Raw genomic sequence first — 21,433 nt, 5'->3', positions numbered from 1 at the left:
AAACGAACATACGCACAGATATGTCGATCCGAACATTGAAAAAATTCTCAGTGCGAAATTTCTGAGGAGAGGATATCTTGATTCATTTAATATTTTAAAAAATTCGACACTGTTTTCTTCCCTAGTCTTCAGAGGAACTTTTTGATGAAAATCGCGAAGTTCCTCTTGATACTCGGAAGCTTGTTCTTCGATTATGGCCGCGAGGGGGTTCTGAAATAGTCTGAAATCATTTTTAAGGGAATCGAAATCAGTGAAACGGTTATCGAAGTATTTGTCAAAGTTATATATATATATCTTTTCCGTGTTTATTCGTTCAAAGTTAGTTTCAGAAATTGTCATGCAACAGAGTGGAATAGGCCTACAGGGGAAACCACATAAAAAAACGCATTTACAATAGTACCTCAATGGTAATGTGGAAACCTATTGATACGGGTGTCGCCCTAATGCGCCACGCGCAGTTCATACGGTCTGGGATAGGTACGGGCCTGAGCTGCCTCGAGGACTAGGGCCGTTACGGGGAACCGGACGTGCGGTCGGTGAAAAGAGGCGGCGCGAGCCGAAAACGGCCTGCAGAGTCTCCTCCGTGCCGACCACTGTTTTAAACATTCCAGGGACCATCTCTGCCGGTCCTATTACATTAATCTCTGCGATATCTTAGGTTTACAAACAGAGATAGAGCGGCGGCCGTTTGAATCCGCATGACGACAATGACTCGCGTTTTGGTATAAAATGTACCGGCAAGCTCCGGACCATCATCAATCTAAACCTACCTTCTGAAGAGAGAGCATCTACATAAATATCGTTTAAAAGATATCTGCCTGTTTTCTTTATTATAAAATTACCTTGCTTCCCAAAAACCAACAATCAATTATTTATAAATGGAACCATATGTATTTGGTTATATGGTTAATATGTAATATTTTTAACTTCATAGTGTTATAGCAGGTGTTAAGACGAGTTCAATGACGTGGTACACTATGACCTCCACAAATGACCTTGAACTAGAAAATTTATCATAGACAACGATAATTTCTAAATGTGCAAAGATTTTACTTGAATTAAATTAAATGTCCACAGACAAATGTAACATATGTAAAAACATTTAAACGTTTTGCAAGGCAATCAATTGCTTTCAATTTGTTGAAATTGATATACAAGATCTAATTATTCTTCCTTGCATGTTGTCTGGTGTAGTCGGTTGATCACGATTAAGGACGACAATCCCGCGCCATTTTAAATTCCGCGGGGTCCCGGCCTTAGCGGGACTTGAAGAGAAAGAAACGCTCTTTCTTTTGCCTTTTTGCACAAGATTCTACGATAACTTTTTCGCTTTCTGGAGCCAGTTAAAGTTAAAAAGCCCGTATTTACTTCAATGTTGAATAACTCGAATAAAAAAAATCGCACAATATTCAACAACCACACCATTTACACAGGAAAGATAGTCCTTCTAAATGATATTACATTTACCGCCACTTTGACGGTGGGTATCGTTCATCTGCAACCAGTACCAGTTGGTTGACCTTGATGGAGTCCTCTGGTCCATTTATTTGAGATCTGAAACCGCTGGAGATATTCTGTGGTCCATCTTTGCCAGAACCTTTGGAGGAATTGATGTAAAAGTTGCCAACGAGACAGACGTGATTCTGGCAGATGTTCGAGAGACGGTTCAGGAACTGTATTGAGTGCTCCTCCAATGATAAAATGACCCGGTGTCAAAGCTTCGAGGTCAGCGGGATCGTCGGACAGTGGTCAGATCGGTCGAGAATTCAAAACAGCTTCGCTCTGCACCAGGAGCGTCGAGAATTCTTCGTACGTGACACTAGTTTCACCGATGATGTGTTTCAGGTGAAATTTCACGGACTTGACTGCCGCTTCCCATTTACCACCGAAGTAGGGCGCGGCTGGAGGGTTGAACGACCATTTCGTACCGTCGTTCGCGAGGAGGTTCGCAAGATCGGCGAGTTTGCGTGAGGACGAATCGAAAAGACGGCGGAGTTCGCTGTCCGCGCCTACGAGATTGGTGGCGCAATCGCTTGTCAACGTAGCGCAAATTCCATGACGGCCTGTGAACCTTTTGTAGGCGGCTAAAAAACCTGCTGTGGAATAATCCGTCGCGAGATCGAGATGGACTGCCGAAGACGAAAAACATACGAACACGACGAGGTAGCCCTTGTACGTTTTAGCTGCCCTCCCTCGCCATGTTTTGACAGTGAAAGGGCCGGCGTAATCCACTCCGGAGTGAAGAAACAGACGCGACGGTAGAGTGCGAGACATGGGCAATTGCCCCATTAGCTGCGTCGCCGTAGCAGCTCGCTGTCGAGTACAGATAACGCACCTAAGGACGAAACTACGAACGGGAACGCGGCCTCCTATGATCCAGTAGGAGCGCCTCAACGTGGCGAGCATGACTTGAGCTCCTCCATGCAGGGTTGCCCTATGTACGTCATCAAGTACGAGATGAGTAAGCTCCGAATCTTGTGGCAAAATAAGGGGGTGCTTTACATCTGGATCCAAAAGTGCGTTACGGAGCCGCCCGCCGACGCTGAGCATTCCGTCCGAGTCGAGGAACGGTACGAGACGGATCAGATGACTCGAACGCGAAAGTTTGCCGCCCTGCAAGAGTTGCTGCATTACCTTGAAAAAATAGCTTTCTTGCCTTGATTTTACCCAGTAACGACGCGCGTTTTCGATGTCTTCCGGCTGTAGAGGCGAGGAGTACGCGGTGGTTCGTTCGCGACGGCGAAACCTCTCTACGACGCGGAAAGACCAAGCGGTAATGCGAAGGAGTCGTACTAAGCGCGAGTATCTACTGATAAGATTCCATACGAGAGAACTGTCGGAGTTCGTAAGGGTGACCGTTTTCTGACGTTCTTCGAGGTCGACGTCCTCGAGTTCCTGAATTTGAAAGACTCGGTTCCTCACAAAATCTTTCCAACGTGAGGGATGGCCTTGAATCCTGTGAAGCGCAGTCGTAGAGTCAGTCCAGAGGAGGACTGGAGCGTCGTCGACCTTGAGAGCATGTTGTATCTGCAACAAATGTCAAACGAGAAGAATCGCCGCGGAGAGTTCGAGACGAGGAGTACTTACGCGAGTCGTACAAGATCGCTTAGCGGTAGACGAATGTTTTTTGATTGGCGCGACTTTTGTTTTGGCGGATACAATAGTGACTTTCGGATTATCGACATCGTAGAGCTCACGCACGTAAACAACGACGCCGAGAGCTGCATGAGACGCGTCGGAGAATCCATGTATTTCGACGCCGAGAGCTGATGGCGAAAGACCGAGCCATCGCGGCACCGAAATGGACGTTACATCTCGAAGTAGCCGCGCGTAGTCCATCCAGCGAGCGGCGAGATGCTGCGGTAGAGGTTCATCCCATCCGAGATGAGCAGACCAGAGTTCTTGCATGAATATTTTCGCACGTACCACAACGGGAGCGAGCCAGCCTAGCGGATCGAACAGCTGAGCAGTACGCGACAATACCGTTCGCTTTGTTGTGACAGCGGGCTCGCTTGTATGCGTAAGCGTAAACACGAACGCGTCGGTTTGTTGTCGCCACGTTAGACCGAGTGTACGAAACGAAGGCCTGTTGTCGAGAGAGAGAGAGAGAGAGAGAGAGAGAGAGAGAGCAGTTTCGTGATCAGCTGTCGAAATGTTTTCAAGCAGGTCTTCGTGGTTGGCGGTCCATTTCTTCAGCGGGAAGCCGCCCGCCTTGAAGAGATCGGCGACATGCTCAATTTTCTCACGGCCTTGTTCCAGACTGTGCGCACCGGAGAAGACGTCGTCCACATAGGTTCCTTCCTTGATCACTCCTTCGGCGAGAGGGAAGCGATGACCTTCGTCCTTATCGAGTTTCCGTAGAGTTCGGTTCGCGAGAAAGGGCGCGGACCATAGGCCGTACGTTACGGTGCACAAGGCGAATTCTACGAGTTCACCGCGGGAGTTACGCCAGAGGATTCTTTGAAAATCTTGATCCTCTGGATGAACAAGGATTTGGCGACACATTTTTGACACGTCTGCCGAGAACACGAACTTGAATACGAGCCAGAGAGTGATGAAGTCAGAGAGATCCTTCAACAACTTCGGACCTTCGTGCAAGCAGTCGTTGAACGAGATACCGCGATCTGTCTGTTGAGATCCGTTAAACACGACGCGATACTTCGTGGAGGAGCTCGATTCGCGGATTACACACAAATGCGGAAGATAATAAACGCGATTCTGATCCGGATTTGTGTCTGCCGCGCGACGCATGTGTCCCAGGTTTTCGTACTCCTCCATGAATGAGACGTAGGCGTTTTGCATGGTCGAATCCTTGGAGAAGCGTTTTTCCTGGCGGGTTAACACCCTGAGAGCTTGCGATCGAGAATTCCCTAGATTTTCCGGTATCCTTTTGAAGGGTAGACGAACAATATATCTTCCCTCCGAATTTCGCGCGTGAGTAGCGACGAAATGAGACTCGCACCGAGTTTCTTCAGGCGACAATTGGTCCGGAACTACTGAGAACGCTTCTTTCTGCATCCAGAACTTCTGTAAAAGCTCCAGAAGTCCGCGATCGGGTGCACATTGAAAACTCTGAGCTATTGGCTAAGATGATGTTGCGTTCGCTGCGGGGACGACGCCCGATAGCATCCAGCCGAGAGTCGTATTTTGAGCCATCGAAGCTGTGACTGGTCCTCTGCGAACGCCTTCTTCGAGGAACAAACCGTAAACATCCGCTCCGAGCACGAGATCGATACGTCCAGGTTGTGCAAAGTTCGAATCAGCCAATTCGAGATCCTGTAGGTGTGGCCAGCTATAATCGGATACTTTCGTTGGGGGCAAGTATCCTGTGAGTTTCGACAATATAGAGGCGTTTACTTTGCATGTGAACGTTGGTTGTACGCGAGATTGCAGATTCAGTGCGACTGAGCCACGCGAAGGACGCGACGATTCCGCTCCGATACCGACGATAAGGACTCCGTGATGAGAGAGATCTCCGATCCCTGATCGAGAAGCGCGCGGGCTTCGAGAGGTTCACCGCTGCTCGATATAATTTTGACGACGGCGGTGGCTAGAAGAACCGGCGGTCGTTCGAGGCCACCAACTTGAGCAACGTTGCTCGATGCTGAGCCGCTCGGCATCGTCTGATCGCGGCGCGGGAGAAATGACGCGGATGCTGCAGGATCAGTAGTCTTCTCGAGATGCTGATGCGCTGGAACTGCTGTGAGAGCAGTGTCTCCACTATGTATCGATGTGTGATGTTGAGCTCCGCACATTCGACATCGTTTTGGCGAACGGCACATCTTGCGTTGATGCGGACCTACACAATTATAGCAGAGTCTTTTCTGCGCGAGAAACTCGCGACGCTGTTCCATAGACTTTCCAAGGTATTTTGGACAAGACGAGAGATAATGAGCGGCGTCGTAGAGTGAGCACGTGATAGCACCTGTCGAAGTTGCCGTATGATGCGATTTAGCACTCGTTTGGCGAGAATTTGAGGAGGTTTGAGGCTCGGCGCGTGGCTTTTCTTTAGCTCTCTTGTACGCATGCAGCGATCGGATTCGCGAAATCATGAATTGTATGAGTTGCTTCCAGGTTGGAGGTTCTGTATTGGCACCGAGTTCACTTTCCCATTCTTTGATTGAGGTTGCGTCGAGTTTCCCAACCATCGTAAAGACTAGTATGTCGTCCCAGTATTTGACAGGTCTATCGAGAGCTTCGAGAGCGCCGAGAGCTTGTTTAATTTCAGAATATAGTCGCTCGAGATCGGACGCTGATTCACGATTTAGCGATTTAACGGAAAAGAGCGATTCTAACGCGGCGCCCACAAGCATGCGCTTATTTTCGTAATACGCCACCAGATCGTCCCAAGCGATTTGAAAATTACTCGCTCTCAGAGCGACATTCTTTAACCGTAGCCGTGCGTTTCCTGAGAGACACAACTTGAGATACTTTAGTTTTTCCACGGGTTCCAAGTCAGTATTGGAGACAACCATAGACTTGAACAAATCGTGAAATTCTCCCCATTCCGAGTAATCGCCGTTGAATTTGGGAAGATCGATTTTCGGAAGTCGAGCTTTTTTGTTTTTCGTGCCTGGTTGGTCCTCGTCATCCTGGTCTTTCGTTTTCAGACTGGTTTCATTTTCCGTGAGATCGTCTACCAGGATTTGGATAGCCTCTTGAGCATCAACAAAGTTCTTTTCGCACGTGATAAAAACTTCTTCCGAGAAGTACGCGAGTTCATTAACTTTTTCCCAGGACTCAGCGTTGACTGTGGCCCTTGCAGCGCAAATTTTGTCGTTGTTCGCTTCGAATTTCTCCCAATTTTTGCAAAGAGCCTCCAGGCGACCTTGCGCGCGCTGGCGAGTGATCTTTTCCGTTCCGACTTTTCGAACGTTGCGGACGGAACGCGAAATGTGTCCAAACAGCGTTTGTTGTTGTTCGAGAAGATATTCGAAGCTCGCGTCACTCATTTTCGATATCTGCAAAGTCATAGTCAACCACAACAATAGGAGTCACTGAGTTCACTAGGTTCAAATTTTTATTCCAACGGTCAGCCGCAACGGTTACCACTCACACATGCACATACGAATAAGAGTTTGAGAGAGTCAAGTACTTTCGAGAAGATTTAAATACGCGTTCCAGAATGCGTTTTAAATCACGAGAGATGTCCACTTACGCACGATACGTATCGAGATCGCCGAGAATCGAGAACTAACAAGAGAGGCGCGATATATTCGACTACGTTTAGCGCGGTAACGTCCTGTTCTTTTTCACTACCGTTATAGCTTACAAGATCCGGCTCGAAGGACCATTAATGTAGAGAGCGGTTCGTTATAATATCTAATCCTGAAGCCCGGTAGTGAAAAGAAGATCAGAGTATTAACGTGAGATTATTACACGAGGTGAACAGACAAAGAGAATGTACTGATTACTTGAGGACTGATCCGCTTATTTTGACGGTGCGAACTATACTGCCCGAGTAAGGACAATACAGACAGAACGAGAATATACAAGATACAGATCGACATATACATTTAAATAGAGCAATCACAGGTGACGAGAAAACAAAACAAGTATAGCGCGAATTACAAATTACATAAAGATACGCGTTCGCGTTAACAAAATGAGTAGATATCCTGTTATATTATATCGTAATTTATATATTATATTGTAATTTATATATTCTACTATATTATTATATTATACTGATATTATATTATATACTATGTATTAAAAACTAAGTTATCTTTTTTTTTAATTAATTTGATTTATAATGACTACGTTTAAAATCTTAATAAACAATTTTTGAGAAGAACGAATAATTTTATGCCGCCATATTGGATCCGCCATTTTGTTTTTTTTTATTTTTAAGTTCAGATTCGTGATCAGCGACTCCAAAAACGCCTTAATATCAATTTTCAAGCAGATCCAATAATTTTTTAATTTCTTGTCACGTCGTTTATCGTCTCTTACTGAAACGGTAGCGAAACCGGGTATTTATGTACAAGCAATTCCGCCGGGCCACGTTCGGCCGCGCGAAACGTGGTCCACCCGGGACAAAAATTGTACGCAGGCTCGTCGTCTCTCGAGATCGTTTATGTGAAGTTCGGGCGCCAGGCACGGAAGGTGCCACGCTAAATTCGCAAATGCGAACACTTCGAGAGACAATCGTACGAGCCTGCGACAATCGAGATTACACGAAGATAATAAACTATTGGTCGCAGGATCCTACGCGGGTCGTACACGAGGCATTCCCCGCGGCGGGAAGGTTTCTCACGCAATAAACACTCTCGTACGATCTTGGTTAACAAAATTTATTGTCCCGATGGTACAATGACGATGCCGGCAGCGACCGGCAGCGTTTCACGGTTAACCTACGCGTAATAGGTGATCGGCAACGACAACTCGTTGTACGCGCGCTTCGACCTTTCCTGGTCCTTCTCTTTACGCTACGAATCCGGCAGCAACGTGATTTTAATGTCGGCGCACACAATCTTCGCGTTTTACGCCCGGATTCGGATGGAATACGCGTTATTATAAGCTTCTCGTCGGCAGAACGAATCGCGGAAATACGGCGAGAGCACGTGGCGACGTCGCACCGTGAGACGACTCGAGGTTAGCGTGAATACGACAGCGACGCGCGAATTTCGCCAAAAGAATGGTGGCTCGTCTCCGCTAACTCCGTCACCGCGCCTGTCGAGGTCCGAACAGCGCGGATCCCTACAACCGACCTCTACTGAGACTAACACCCGCTAAATATATTTTCTTCGCGCGCCCGTTGACCGATGGGTTCCTCCCGTTCGCGAATGGAATGTTATACTTCGCAAATATCGGCAGTTGCGAAACCACGTCGGTGCATCGATGACGCGATCGCGAACACGACACACTACCGAGCCAACGCGAGAAAGATCACTTCACGAAATTAGATCTGACAAAAGCTTACCCAGGGTAACGATGGATCGTCGAACGTTCTCGTCCCTCAAACCGGCAGCTCTCTTCGCAGTAACACAAGGTACTTAGTTTATTACGCAACAATTGAGATTTCTACTACGCGACTGTCTATTATCAGAGCCAACGAAGAAGTGATCAGTCGCTGTGTGTCTCGGGAACGCGGAAGAGAAGCGTCCCCCCCTTGCCCCCCTTATCGCGGATAGATTTTCGGACAGGGCCTAGCCCTGCGAGACGGTCCCTGGCGCTCGGCGATTCGGTGGCTCTCCGGCAGCGGCGCGTGTGGATTGGCTGCTTCCCGCAGAGGTGATCGACGTGAGCCAATCCGGCAGCGATCCGGTTTCTCTCCGGATGAGGCGACGGCGAGTCCGCTGAGATTCTTGGCTTGGCAGCTCCCATCCTCGTCGGCGCCTCCAGGTTGTTTTTCCTGTGCCACGTCGATTCCTCGCTTCGCTCGGCGTTGGAGTTATCGCCGGCGCCGATATTTTCCGTTTCTCGGCGGGAGAGGTGCTTCGGGTCCCCCCTCGGGGCCCGACTACGGTCCTGCAGATACGCGTCGCGCAATTGGCGCGACGCTCAAAAATATTAGAACTCGCCCATGGGTCTCGTTCGCACCCAGGGCGAGCGCTCGCCACGGCGCCTCTCGCGTATTAGGCTGCCAGAGGGTGACCCGGTCTTCCGACAATCGGCATCGGGTGACGTTGGCAAAACTGCCACGTCACAGTATATGTCCGCCATATTGGATCCGCCATTTTGTTTTTTTAATTTTAAGTTCAGATTCGTAATCAGCGACCTAAAAGACGCCTTAATATCAATTTTCAAGCAGATCCAATAATTTTTTAATGTATATGTCCGCCATATTGGATCCGCCATTTTGTTTTTTTAAATTTTGAGTTCAGATTCGTAATCAGCAACCCCAAAAACAGGTTAATACCAATTTTCAAGCAGATCCAATAATTTTTTAATACGATTTGAGGTTTTGACTACGTTTTCGGGCTTTGGGACTACTGTGCGGCTCCCTGATTACGCATCAGGTTCGTCCGCATCCTAACAGCTCCCTGATTTCGCCTCAGGTTCGTCTGTGCTTTATCCAACCACCCAGCGGCTCCCAACCTCCTAGTAGCACCCCGGTTTTGCATCGAGTTCGTCTGCGCGTCGCGTCGTTCCTAGTGACTCCTAGTGGGCTGCTAGAAAGTTTCACCTTCCTAGCAGCTCCCTGATTACGCATCAGGTTCGTCTGCGTTTCACTCCATTCCTAGAGGCTCCCTGATTTCGCGTCAGGTTCGTCCTCGCTGTCTATAATCCTAGCGGCTCCCCAATTTCGCATTGGGTTCGTCCGCGTACCTTAGCTAACAAATTGAGACCATATTCCTAGGGTAACAACCCTTCGCCGGCCACTCGTGCTGCTCACAGCCCTGGCTCGTAACAGAATCAATCATGTAAAGTCTGTCCCAGTTAAGAACATACTTCGCGAATGACCAGTTTACATCGTTCGCTGCGCAGGTTCGCCCTGATTGGTAGTACTCCCAATGCACAACGCATGCGCGCAGTGGCACTGAAGCGACGCCACGCGATGCAGCGCTGCAAACTGCCTCACTCGCGTTATACCAGGTGTCCTGTGTTACACGCATCGCTGCGCATCACCGCCCTCGCTATTTTACCACGTTTGTTTCGCTAGTTTTTCCGCGCTTTTCTTTAAAGTGTTTATTGGTGAAAGAAAATGGACCAAGGAGAGCCATCAGGTGTATCTCCACAGAAGCGGAATCCGAGAGGAAAGGTACGTACGCATTGTACATATTAATAATGCATTTCGATTATATATTTGAATTCGAATTTCGAATCTTCGATATCCGTAATTTTGTAAAATGCATGACAATGTAAATAAGACGTTATTTTACCTGTTCTTTAATGAATTAAAAATCTTTATTTCAATTTTTTTCTGTTTTTAGTACGTTTTATCTGGGCAGAAGGAGATGATAATCAACCTGTATAAAAAACTGAAACAGGAAAACGCTGGGATCTCCTACAAGGCGCTTATTGAATCCCTGACGAAGACGACGGGGATTGGAATATGTACTGTAAAATATGCGATAGCGGAGTACAAAAGTACAGGCGCTGTTTCGTCGCCGAATATGAAGAGGCGTCGTTGCAGTATTTTGGAGAAAACCTTGGAAGCGGATATTTTGGCCATCAGAAGAAAGGTCCACGACTTTTGGGTACGGCGCGAGGTGCCGAACCTCGATAAAATATTGCAGGCGGTGAATGATGACGAGGAACTCCCGTCGTTCAGCCGATCGAGTTTACACCGCCTGCTGAAGGGGGTGGAATTCCGTTTCATCAAAAGGAAGCGGAACAGCGCGCTGATAGATAAACAGCATATTGTCAGCTGGCGGCAAAACTATATCAAGAATATCAGGGAACTGCGCGAGGAAGGGCGTCCAATTTATTACCTGGACGAAACATGGTACAACTGCGGGGATGTTGTCAATCAATTATGGGTAGATACTACGGTCACTTCCCCGAGAAACGCCGAAGAAAGGCGGCTGTCGACCGGCTTACCTGCTCCCGCTAATAAAGGAAAGCGGCTCATTATCCTGCATATCGGGTCAGAGGACGGGTTTTTACCTGGGGGTCTCCTCTGCTTCGAATCGAAGAAAAATACGGCCGACTACCACAATGAGATGAACGGGGACACGTTCTTGGACTGGTTCAAAAAAATTTTGCCCACGCTGAGAGATAGGGCAGTAATAGTTATGGATAACGCTCCTTACTAAGTAATCTGGAAGAAAGCCAGAATTGTGGAGTGGCTGCAGGGTAAGGGGGAAACGATTGACGCGGATCTCGTAAAGACGCAGTTATTAGACATTGCCGAAAAATATAGGCAGCCGGGCAAAATCTATGCTGTAGATGAATGTGCAAAAAGAGCATGACAAATTAGTATTGCGCCTTCCCCCTTAGCACTGCGAGCTATATCCAATTGATGAGCTCGCGTGGGCACAAGTAAAACATTACATAAGGACAAGAAACACGACATTTCAATTGGAGAAGGTCCGTGATCTTGTAAACGAAGCCGTGGAGAACGTGTCCCCCACAAACTGGCAAAATTACATTGCACATGTAAAGAAGGAGGAGGAGAGATTTCGACAACTAGATCGGACAATCGACTCAGTTTTTGATGAGCAGGACGATTGGATTTCTGAGTCTGAGGGGGAAGACTCGGACACAGACGGACAAAGTAGTAATTAAATAGCTTGTAAATAGTTTTAAATAGCTTGTAAATAGTCTTAAATAACTTGTAAATAGCTTTTAAATAGTTTTAAATAGTTTTAAATAGCTTGTAAATAGTCTTAAATAACTTGTAAATAGCTTTTAAATAGTTTTAAATAGTTTTAAATAGCTTGTAAATAGTCTTAAATAACTTGTAAATAGCTTTTAAATAGTTTTAAATAGCTTGTAAATAGTCTTAAATAACTTGTAAATAGCTTCTAAATAGTTTTAAATAGCTTGTAAATAGTCAATTTTGTCATTTGTACATTTTTTTTAGATATCAATAAATGTAAATAGTCACGATTTCGTATTATCTGTATCTGTATAATTCAATTGTCACTTGTACATTTTTTTTAGATATCAATAAATGTAAATAGTCACGATTTCGTATTATCTGCATCTGTATAATTCAATTGTCACTTGTACATTTTCTTTTCTATATAATTCTGTATAATATACTATTCTCTATATGCTATATGCTAACCCGTTTCATTCCGGTACACCGCGTATATGAAGACTCGCGTCGAGACAGTGGGGAGTGGGTAGTGGAGTGGGAGCTCGGAGGCTCGCAGCAAGGCGCTGCGATCAGTCGAGCTGCGCGAAGGAAGTATGTTCTTAATTGGGACAGACTTTATAATAATGTTGTACGGGAAATAAAATATCAATTGTTATAATTTATAATTAATGTTAAACTATCATATATTATACCACATTGCGTGCGATAGAACTAAGGAAAACTTTTTTTTTATGTTTTTTTTTCTATACCTTGTAACCGCTCCGGTTATATATTGACATACTCATCGGACAAGTTAATATATATATGTACGTGACGTCATGCAGGATCCTTGTCATAGACAAGGAACGCACGAGCGAAATATATATATATATATATGTATATATATATATGTGTTCCTGACAAGATGCGCGCGCATCGATCCCCTCTCGATTACAATCGAAGGAGATCGACGCGAGCTGCAGATGGATCACTCTGCTGCGTCTAGAGCAGGGTTGCCAGATGTACGGCGTACCCGGCCCCTTACGTTTCCGTCTCTCGCCACCAAGCTGCGTTAAGCCTGCCTTCGCTTGCCCCATTCTTACCACTACCGCTGCCGCGTACCTCGTGGAGCATGCTACCGAGTGGCGCAGAAAACACCGTACGCTTATACAAGCTGATTTGCTCCGGAAAGGTAGGCTATACTGCTATAATGAAATAAATGTATTCGTGTATTCTTAAATAAACACAAATTAAGGTTTGAAAAATGTATATTTGCGACCTGCTAATATTCGAATGGTTACCCATCGACACTGCGTACCAATCTGCAGGAAAAACTAAACATGTGTTTGCCATAAATCTTACAGCGGTCCTTCTCGCATCCTGTTTTTCGTCTAACCGTCCCGTCGTTTTCGTAAACGTGCTACAGCGTGCATTTCGAATTTCGACACTCTAAATGCCCTTCCTAAATTCTTTAGAAAAATCTTGCGGAAAATCAGTGTCGTTTGAGCCGCGGTAGAGAGCACATCTCCAAAGACTTGTCAATTCAAAGCTAACGGTTGCTATTAGCTGTGTTTTTGATATTGATATTTAAACTAATCACTAGACTGCGGATCTTTATGCAAAATTAATATTGGCTGCCGCTATTACAAGGGACAGGAGCCAGACAGATATTTGATTTTGCCTGTGATCATTTTAAGAAGTTGAAAATAATACTATGGTGTTTTGAAATTATTTTAATCTCTCTACTGTATTAAAATGCGCCTACTCATGTTTGCTACAAATGCATGAAATCCGCGGTCTAGTGATTGCATTACCTCATTGTTGTGATTTGTGCAGCAGTACAAGGGATATGACAATTATTAATAATGCATAACTATGTGTTGAGAAATGTGAACAGTAATTGTGAGTGTGGAGAAATTTCAAGACACACATTTCGAAGCAGCAAATGGATTTACGGCTGAATACGTGAGTTTTTAATACAATCAGTTTCTGCTTCTTCTCTTTTTTTACGATAACCTCGTAAACTAAAGCCAACCACCAAATAGTCTAAAGAGAAATGTTGTTCAGAATAATGGTCTTGACCACATATCCAAAGCTCATCGAAATCGGATAGAAGCTAGTAGTACATCGATCCCATGGATTTACAAGTAAAGTTTCTCGCGATAATCTCGTAAACTAAAGCCGATCGCCAAAAAGTCTAAAGAGAAATGTTGTTCAGAATAATGATCTTGACCACATATCCAAAGCTCATTGAAATCGGAGAGCATTCACATAATCGAGAAACTCTTGTTTGTTGCGATGTCACGGCGTACCACCGACACTCGCTCGCCGGCGCAGCACGGCGCGGCGGCCCAGGGCGCGCTCTGATTGGTCCGTGTTTTTCGTTAATAACTCCTAAACAAAGCCGCAGTTGACATTGGTGCAAAGGAAAATGTCTCTTAGAATGGTCTCAGGAACCTCCCATTTCCGGGACTTACACTTAGTTTGGGACACCCTGTATTAGCGGGAATGTACCGAAATAATCTTACCGGACAAAAAGACTTCAGGACGTGTCCTACGAGTTACAAAATATACACAAATACACTTGTTATACATTCATTTTTCCGAATCAAATCATATAAAGTTTTTAAAATTCTGCGGGTTGCTTAAGAAACCCCATTTTATCGAGAAGCTTATGTTACTGAGGCTGAAATCGCCGCGCATGCGCGAGAAAATTTGGGCACAATCGAAGCACTGTTGCCACGGCCACGGTATCGTGCCCTGCCGACGCTGATCGGATTGTCTACGCTCACCCGTGATTCTTTACAATTCGAGATCGTTCGCCGCTCCTGTGATTCTCCAGCAGTGCCGTTCGGTTTTTCGCATTTTACATTTGGTTCTTCACCCTATTGCATTCAGTACACATTTTGAGGGATTAACTCATCGGAACGTTCGGTCTGCGGACGACTCGCCACGGCCACGTTATCGTGCCCTGCCGAGATCCTCTCGCTGTACCGAACAACGACGGTGAGTTTCCAACGAGTGCGTGCTCGCTAACCCTTCAACTTTGATACGATCGTTTCTTATAGAAAGGTTAACAATAGTTCGGTTACAACCGATTTTCAACTATTTTTCTATGTAGAACTAACAAGGGAACATATTCAAATGCGAAATTCGGATTTTGATAAAACTTTGGGAGTTTATAGTTTTTTGAAAAATATTTGACATGTATTTTTTTTTATCGGCAACCATCCACTTGGAAGGAGTGAAACCAGCCCTCAAAGTTGGGGGTCAAAACCATACTTCCTGAGATATCTCGGAAACCAGAGGTCGAAAAAATTTGAATTATTTTTTAAATTGTGTGTTTTACAATGGGCAATGTAGTCGCGCAAGAAAATTTTAACAAAAGTTGTTTGTTTAAACAATATATTAAAAATTTGATTTCTTTTTGTAGTTTCTCTTATTTATTGTTAGTTAATTTTAATGTAAACTTGGGTGCGTGATCTTTGATCCAAAATAGGGGATACATGTTTCAGGATTTTCTTTTTTTTTGCCATTTAACAATAATTATGCATAATGGAATATAGTCTTGCACCTGGCGTGTGGGGGAATTCTGGCTTGTTTTATCGAAATATAAGCATTTAGTATAAATGTATGTAGTATTTTAAACAATACCACTGGATTACATGACGTTTATTGTTTTATCAGCAGCTAAAGAAGGTGGCGCAGGTAAGGTGAAGTGCCCTATGCCTGGACAGCATATTTTTCTATTTTAAATTTTATCACTTTAAATAAACAAAAATAATTTTTTTAGATTTTTAACATACAGTTCAGAGTTTGTAAAGTAATTTAAAATAAAAAAATCATTGTTTAGGTTAATATCTTAATTGTATTAACAAGAATAATTCAAACCTATAGTGGGACATATTAAATCCAATCTAAGCTAGTACCTGGACAGAAGTAAAGCCTATACCGGGACAAATTCAATTTACGAGTTGATCGAACGAACATAACCTAAAACGTTGGTTGGTTGCGCATGACGAATAAAAGATGCTTTGCGTATTGTATTATTTAACCAAATATATGTTTATATCGTTAACCATTGAAGGTGCTTCTCGTTATTTACGAACCCACAACATATAATTATGTCTATAACATCGAACTTTATTAAATTTTTAACAAATTACATACAAAAATATTTGGTAATTATTTACAAAAGCACCACCCTCTCCAATTTTGATGAAATTTATATATGTTATACAGCAACACATTCTAAACAACTTTTTCCTTTTCCAATATAGGGGGGTCGCTTTTAGTTTTCGAGATATTTGCAAAAAACTATCGCGAATACTGTATTGAATTTTTCGCATTCCTGGACACTCCGCTGCAACGTAGACCTGTTTCGGTGCGGCGTTTGTTTACATTTTGACGCTGTAGAGATAAGAGAGAAAACAGGGGGGGCGGAAAGGGCCAGCCTGACACCACACACACCCACCCAGTGCTTAACACGCACCCACTGTTTCTAAATTATACTCTAGATTCTTACGTATTTTCACGTGCTGATTACAAATATGATAGTGAAAATTGGTGCAAATGTTAATTTCTTAACAGAAACCTTCTTCTTAAAAACATTGGGTGCGTGTTTAGCACTGGGTGTGTGTGTGTGGTGTCAGAGAGAAAACAGGGGGGGGGTGGAAAGGGCCAGCCTGACACCACACACACCCACCCAGTGCTTAACACGCACCCAGTGTTTTTAAAAAGAAGGTTTCCGTTAAGAAATTAACATTTGCACCAATTTTCACTATCATATTCGTAATCAGCACGTGCAAATACGTAAGAACCTAGAGTATAATTTAGAAACAGTGGGTGCGTGTTAAGCACTGGGTGGGTGTGTGTGGTGTCAGGTTGGCCCTTTCCGCCCCCTTGTTTTCTCTCTTATCTCTACAGCGTCAAAATGTAAACAAACGCCGTACCTAAACAGGTCTACGTTGCAGCGGAGTGTCCAGGAATGCGAAAAATTCAATACAGTATTCGCGATAGTTTTTTGCAAATATCTCGAAAACTAAAAGCGACCCCCCTATATTGGAAAAGGAAAAAGTTGTTCAAAATGTCCATATCTATATCATATATAAATTTTATCAAAATCGGAGAGGGTGGTGCTTTTGTAAATAATTACCAAATATTATTCTATTAAATTCTATTCTCTAATTTTTAGTTTTTGTTGTAAAGCAATCACTTCAAGAGACAATACTTCTTTTTCCATATTGTCTAATTGAGTGCATAATTTTGCTTTTTCTTCTTTAATTTCATCTCTTTTTGTATCATTAGTTGCTTTAGACCTATTATGTGAGTAGAATTGGGATATAGTGCGACCAATTCCACTTGGTTTTCTACACAAAACTTGCATAAAGGCAAGTTAACGTGTGACGCATGGTTATCTACAAACAAAATTACAGGGAATTGATAATTATTTTTCTTCAGCCAAGGTACAAAAATATTTGCTATAAACTGGAAAAAAGTTTCTCCTGTCATCCAGCCATTATCACTATAGGCTACTCCCCAGCTTTCTGGAATCTTTTCTAAGATTTCTTTTTTGGGTACATTTTTTAGATCAAACATGATCATTGGAGGTAGAATTACCCCTTCAGCAGATGCTGTAAACAATACTGTTAAGCAGCCCTTCTCATTGTTTGAAACAATTCTTTTTACTGGTGCACCTTTCTCTGCCAAAACACTACTTTCTTTGGGTACAAGCATGAAAGAGGATTCGTCCAAGTTGAATATTCTTTTAGGATCTATTAAGGGTATTCCTTTATCTTTCATTTTGCTTTCAACATCATGAAACCAAAGCCTCAAATCACTTTCAGAAACTGACGCTCTTTTTACAGTAAGATTTTGTGCGATTTGCTTGCTTAGGTTTGTATGTCTCTTCATAAATCCATTAAACCAGCGGTGGCCTGGTCTGTTATTTCTAAAAGGTGTTTTTCTGTTCTCTGAAGTGATAAATTTTTGAACTTGATCACACACAATATCTTTTGTTACTGGAAATCCCTGCTCGGCACAGTAAATAATCCATTTTTCTATGTCATCTTCTTCTGTCTTAGACAGTACAGTTGGTGATCCTTTCTTAGCATCCACAGAACTTAAATTTTTCATTTTTGAATGCAATGTGCTTTTTGGAATCTCATACAGGTTAGCAGCTTCTCTGAACGATAACCCACCATCCATTGCATTGAGAGCTTGTACGATGGACTCAACGGAATGAGATTCTTCAATTCTCTTAAATTTTTATTTTTATTAAATCTTCTACTGTCCTTTAATCCGTCATTTTTAATAATATCCTTAGATTTTATGAAGACTTTTGGCTTGCTGTTACTTTTAATTTGTACTCTATCATACTTATTAATTCTGTTTCGACTAGGATCAAGAGTTTTACTTCTAGTGATGGTCATCCTGACATTTTAATTTTTAAAGCAAGTTTACAATCTGAAAAAACATTTTTTAAAGAATTATACCGACATGAATAATTAATTTTCATTTACTGTTTTAAGAAAACTTGTCATAATACAACTTTTAAGGTTAGGTAGTAATACGGATAGATTTATGATGTAAACATAAAGTATTATTAACGTCACAACCGGAATACATTTTCTACATACGTTATTCAATCTAATGGAAGACTAGTTATACGTATATTTAGTTAAATATTTTGCAAACAATGCGTTGATTTTATTTACAAACGCGTGTCCGGCTTCAAGCGTAAGCAAACTGCGTATAACCTTAAAGTGGGACAGCTACTGTCATCGCGTCCCAGAATGGAGTACTTATATTTGAAAACAGTCCTAATCTTGGACATCTAATATTCGGATTAATAATTATTATTTACGTTAAGTTTGATTGCCAATTTATTTTAAAATATCAATATTATTATGCGTGATAATTACTTTTTGTCCGAGGGCTTAAATTATATCTTTTTTTCTAACAAAAGTTCGAACTATAAATGCACATGATTCGCATGTAAATGGACTATTTTGTATACTGTTTTCAGATGAACTTTGAATTTATTTTTAAATGTCAATTGATGTCATAATGAAATAATATTCACACCTACTTGTAGCTAAGAGGCCTCAGAATATATAATATAATTATTAAATCTCTTAATTACTGATTTTACTATGAAAATTTAATTGTCCAGATTTAGGTATCACTTTTGGACTGTCCAGACTTAGGGCACTTCACCTTATAGCCAATTCGTCTGCGAATTTCTGCGGTTGTTGGGCTTTCGGTCAAAATATACCTGGAGCCTTTTCAAATACACTGTGGATCCTTCAAATAATTTACTTTTACTGATTGTTTATTTTTAGATTCGTTTTTACAAACATGAAGGTCAATCTAATGAACATTATAAACATTTTGGTGGAAACATATCACAGCAATAATAACAAGGAAACACCCAACAACCGGAGAAATTTGCAGGAGAATTGGCTATACATAGTAATACATACCAGTCGGTACCCTTACTCCGCCGCGGTAATTAGCACCGCGTCACGCTGGTACCTGCGCCACCTTCTTTAGCTGCTGATAAAACAATAAACGTCATGTAATCCAGTGGTATTGTTTAAAATACTACATACGTTTATACTAAATGCTTATATTTCGATAAAACAAGCCAGAATTCCCCCACACGCCAGGTGCAAGACTATATTCCATTATGCATAATTATTGTTAAATGGCAAAAAAAAAAGAAAATCCTGAAACATGTATCCCCTATTTTGGATCAAAGATCACGCACCCAAGTTTACATTAAAATTAACTAACAATAAACAAGAGAAACTACAAAAAGAAATCAAATTTTTAATATATTGTTTAAACAAAAAACTTTTGTTAAAATTTTCTTGCGCGACTACATTGCCCATTGTAAAACACACAATTTAAAAAATAATTCAAATTTTTTCGACCTCTGGTTTCCGAGATATCTCAGGAAGTATGGTTTTGACCCCCAACTTTGAGGGCTGGTTTCACTCCTTCCAAGTGGATGGTTGCCGATAAAAAAAAATACGTGTCAAATATTTTTCAAAGAACTATAAACTCCCAAAGTTTTATCAAAATTCGAATTTCGCATCTGAATATGTTCCCTTGTAAGAAATAAAATAAATGCTGAAATACTACTTTATTTGAATAAAGGTATTGTAACTACTATTTCCAATACTTTTTATTTGAATTGGCCCAGCACTGGATACAGCGAACAGATTCCAGCTCGTCGACAAGTCCCGCGGGCAAAGACGGTGGCAGCGACCGAGCCAGAATACGTCAGCCGTTATCGTGTTATGATTAGCTAATGGTTTTTGCAGGGCCCGCTCTAGGGGGGGGGGGGTGCAACCCGGACATTTGTCCCGGGCGCGAAAATTTAGGGGCGCCATTTTGGCTGTAACTCTGAGAAAAATATTGACGAGTTCAAAGACCCAATTAATAGAAAATTTTCTTTTATTAAAATATTATAAATGCTTCTATTAAAATTTAAATAAAATGATGTGATTTTTATTTAAGATAAAAAATATGTACCTTTATTTAAAAAATATATATATATTCTCAAGGAGCGGCAATTTGTCTTTTTGTCCGGGGCGACGTAACCGCTAGAGCGGGCGCTGGTTTTTGTTAATAGCTCCTTAACGACGGATCATTTTAAATGATCTCAAGAATCACCTTCTTCAAGGAAGTACAACATTTTTGAGACACCCTGTACAACAGCACTATTTTATTCGTACGTTATCAGAACCACATATATATAAGAAGATTAGAATTTCATTCAGCATTAGCTGCTTCAGTTCCATTTAAAAACGTAAGTTATCATAAGCTCACGCAATCTTATACAGCGTGTCCCACGAACTTTGTCTACGTGAAATATCTTCGTTATTTTAAACAATATTCGAAAATGCTTCAAATAAAAGTTATATGATTTAAAGCAATTAATCATATAGTAATACCAGTTTTTTAACAAGTGGACACGTAAAAGAAATATGGAAGCCACTTTCGCTTTTTTAAATAGAAAAGAAATATGAAAGCCACTTTCGCTTTCTTAAATAGAACGATTTATTTCTAATGCTCGAAAATTTACGGTGCCTCAGACAATTTGAATTTATCGATGTTACCTTAACTACGTTGAAGGTAGTTAAATGAGAACATAATCAATATATTGCTGCGTGTTCCTTATTGATAAAATATGTATCATTATATTAATTTTTAATTTATACATCACATATTAAAATATAGCAATGTATTATATTGTTTTATGTTATTACTAGACTGCGGATTCCATTCACTAAGGATAAAAAGGCACAGCCGGAACACAACACACTGAACTCAACAGCAGGATAGACGGCAATAGTCACATTGCTGTCAACACATTAAAACTATATCTATCCAACTTTCCTTCGTTGTAACTAAGAAAGAAAATTGTTAATTTCCGTACAGATACTCAATCTACAATAGTTACTACAGTTATTATGCTATGCTCGAGTGTCAAATCAAGACTAACATCACAGATAAAGGAACAGAATTAATCAGACTTGAAAAATCACCTATAGAATTGATAATACTGAAAAAAAGTATAGAAAATAATCCACTTGAGTCGTTCCTTCCATTACCGATATAAGGTACTTCAAACATGAACATGGCTAATCTGTCTAAAAGACGAAGAAAATGAATAGATTTTCTTGTCTGACGTTCGGTATTACGTGCAGAGATACCGAGTGTTGCGACATA

At 42.1% G+C, this 21,433-nt stretch overlaps 2 protein-coding genes across 2 annotated transcripts; both read right to left on the bottom strand.

Moving 5' to 3' along the window:
• Positions 1-1,749: 1,749 nt before the first annotated feature.
• LOC143220098 (uncharacterized) lies at positions 1,750-4,518 on the bottom strand. The gene is made up of 3 exons (XM_076445837.1): positions 3,747-4,518; positions 3,088-3,401; positions 1,750-3,027 (listed from the first exon to the last, which is right to left on the bottom strand). Exons 1-3 carry the CDS (start codon positions 4,516-4,518, stop codon positions 1,750-1,752), a joined length of 2,364 nt encoding a protein of 787 aa, XP_076301952.1.
• A 12,088-nt stretch (positions 4,519-16,606) lies between these two features.
• On the bottom strand, positions 16,607-17,956 carry LOC143216470 (uncharacterized; the record flags this gene model as incomplete). The annotated part of the gene is made up of 1 exon (XM_076439552.1): positions 16,607-17,956. A coding segment is annotated over one exon (1,017 nt), but the record flags the coding sequence as incomplete, so codon positions are not given.
• Positions 17,957-21,433: the final 3,477 nt, after the last annotated feature.

Source organism: Lasioglossum baleicum, chromosome 2, assembly GCF_051020765.1.
Source record: "Lasioglossum baleicum chromosome 2, iyLasBale1, whole genome shotgun sequence".
NCBI classification, from domain to species: Eukaryota; Metazoa; Arthropoda; class Insecta; order Hymenoptera; family Halictidae; genus Lasioglossum; species Lasioglossum baleicum.
Note: the sequence above shows the minus strand (reverse complement) of the source record. Positions and strands in the feature narration are given on the sequence as shown.

What these genes read in the sequence shown, in the direction of transcription:
- LOC143220098 (XM_076445837.1), bottom strand. Translation starts at nt 4,518, where the DNA reads ATGCAGAAAGAAGCGTTCTCAGTAGTTCCGGACCAATTGTCGCCTGAA. An exon ending in GCACAGTCTGGAACAAGGCC is followed by an intron (nt 3,402 to 3,746) that starts GTGAGAAAATTG and finishes TATTCATGCAAG; the next exon opens with AACTCTGGTCTGCTCATCTC. An exon ending in AGCGATCTTGTACGACTCGC is followed by an intron (nt 3,028 to 3,087) that starts GTAAGTACTCCT and finishes CATTTGTTGCAG; the next exon opens with ATACAACATGCTCTCAAGGT.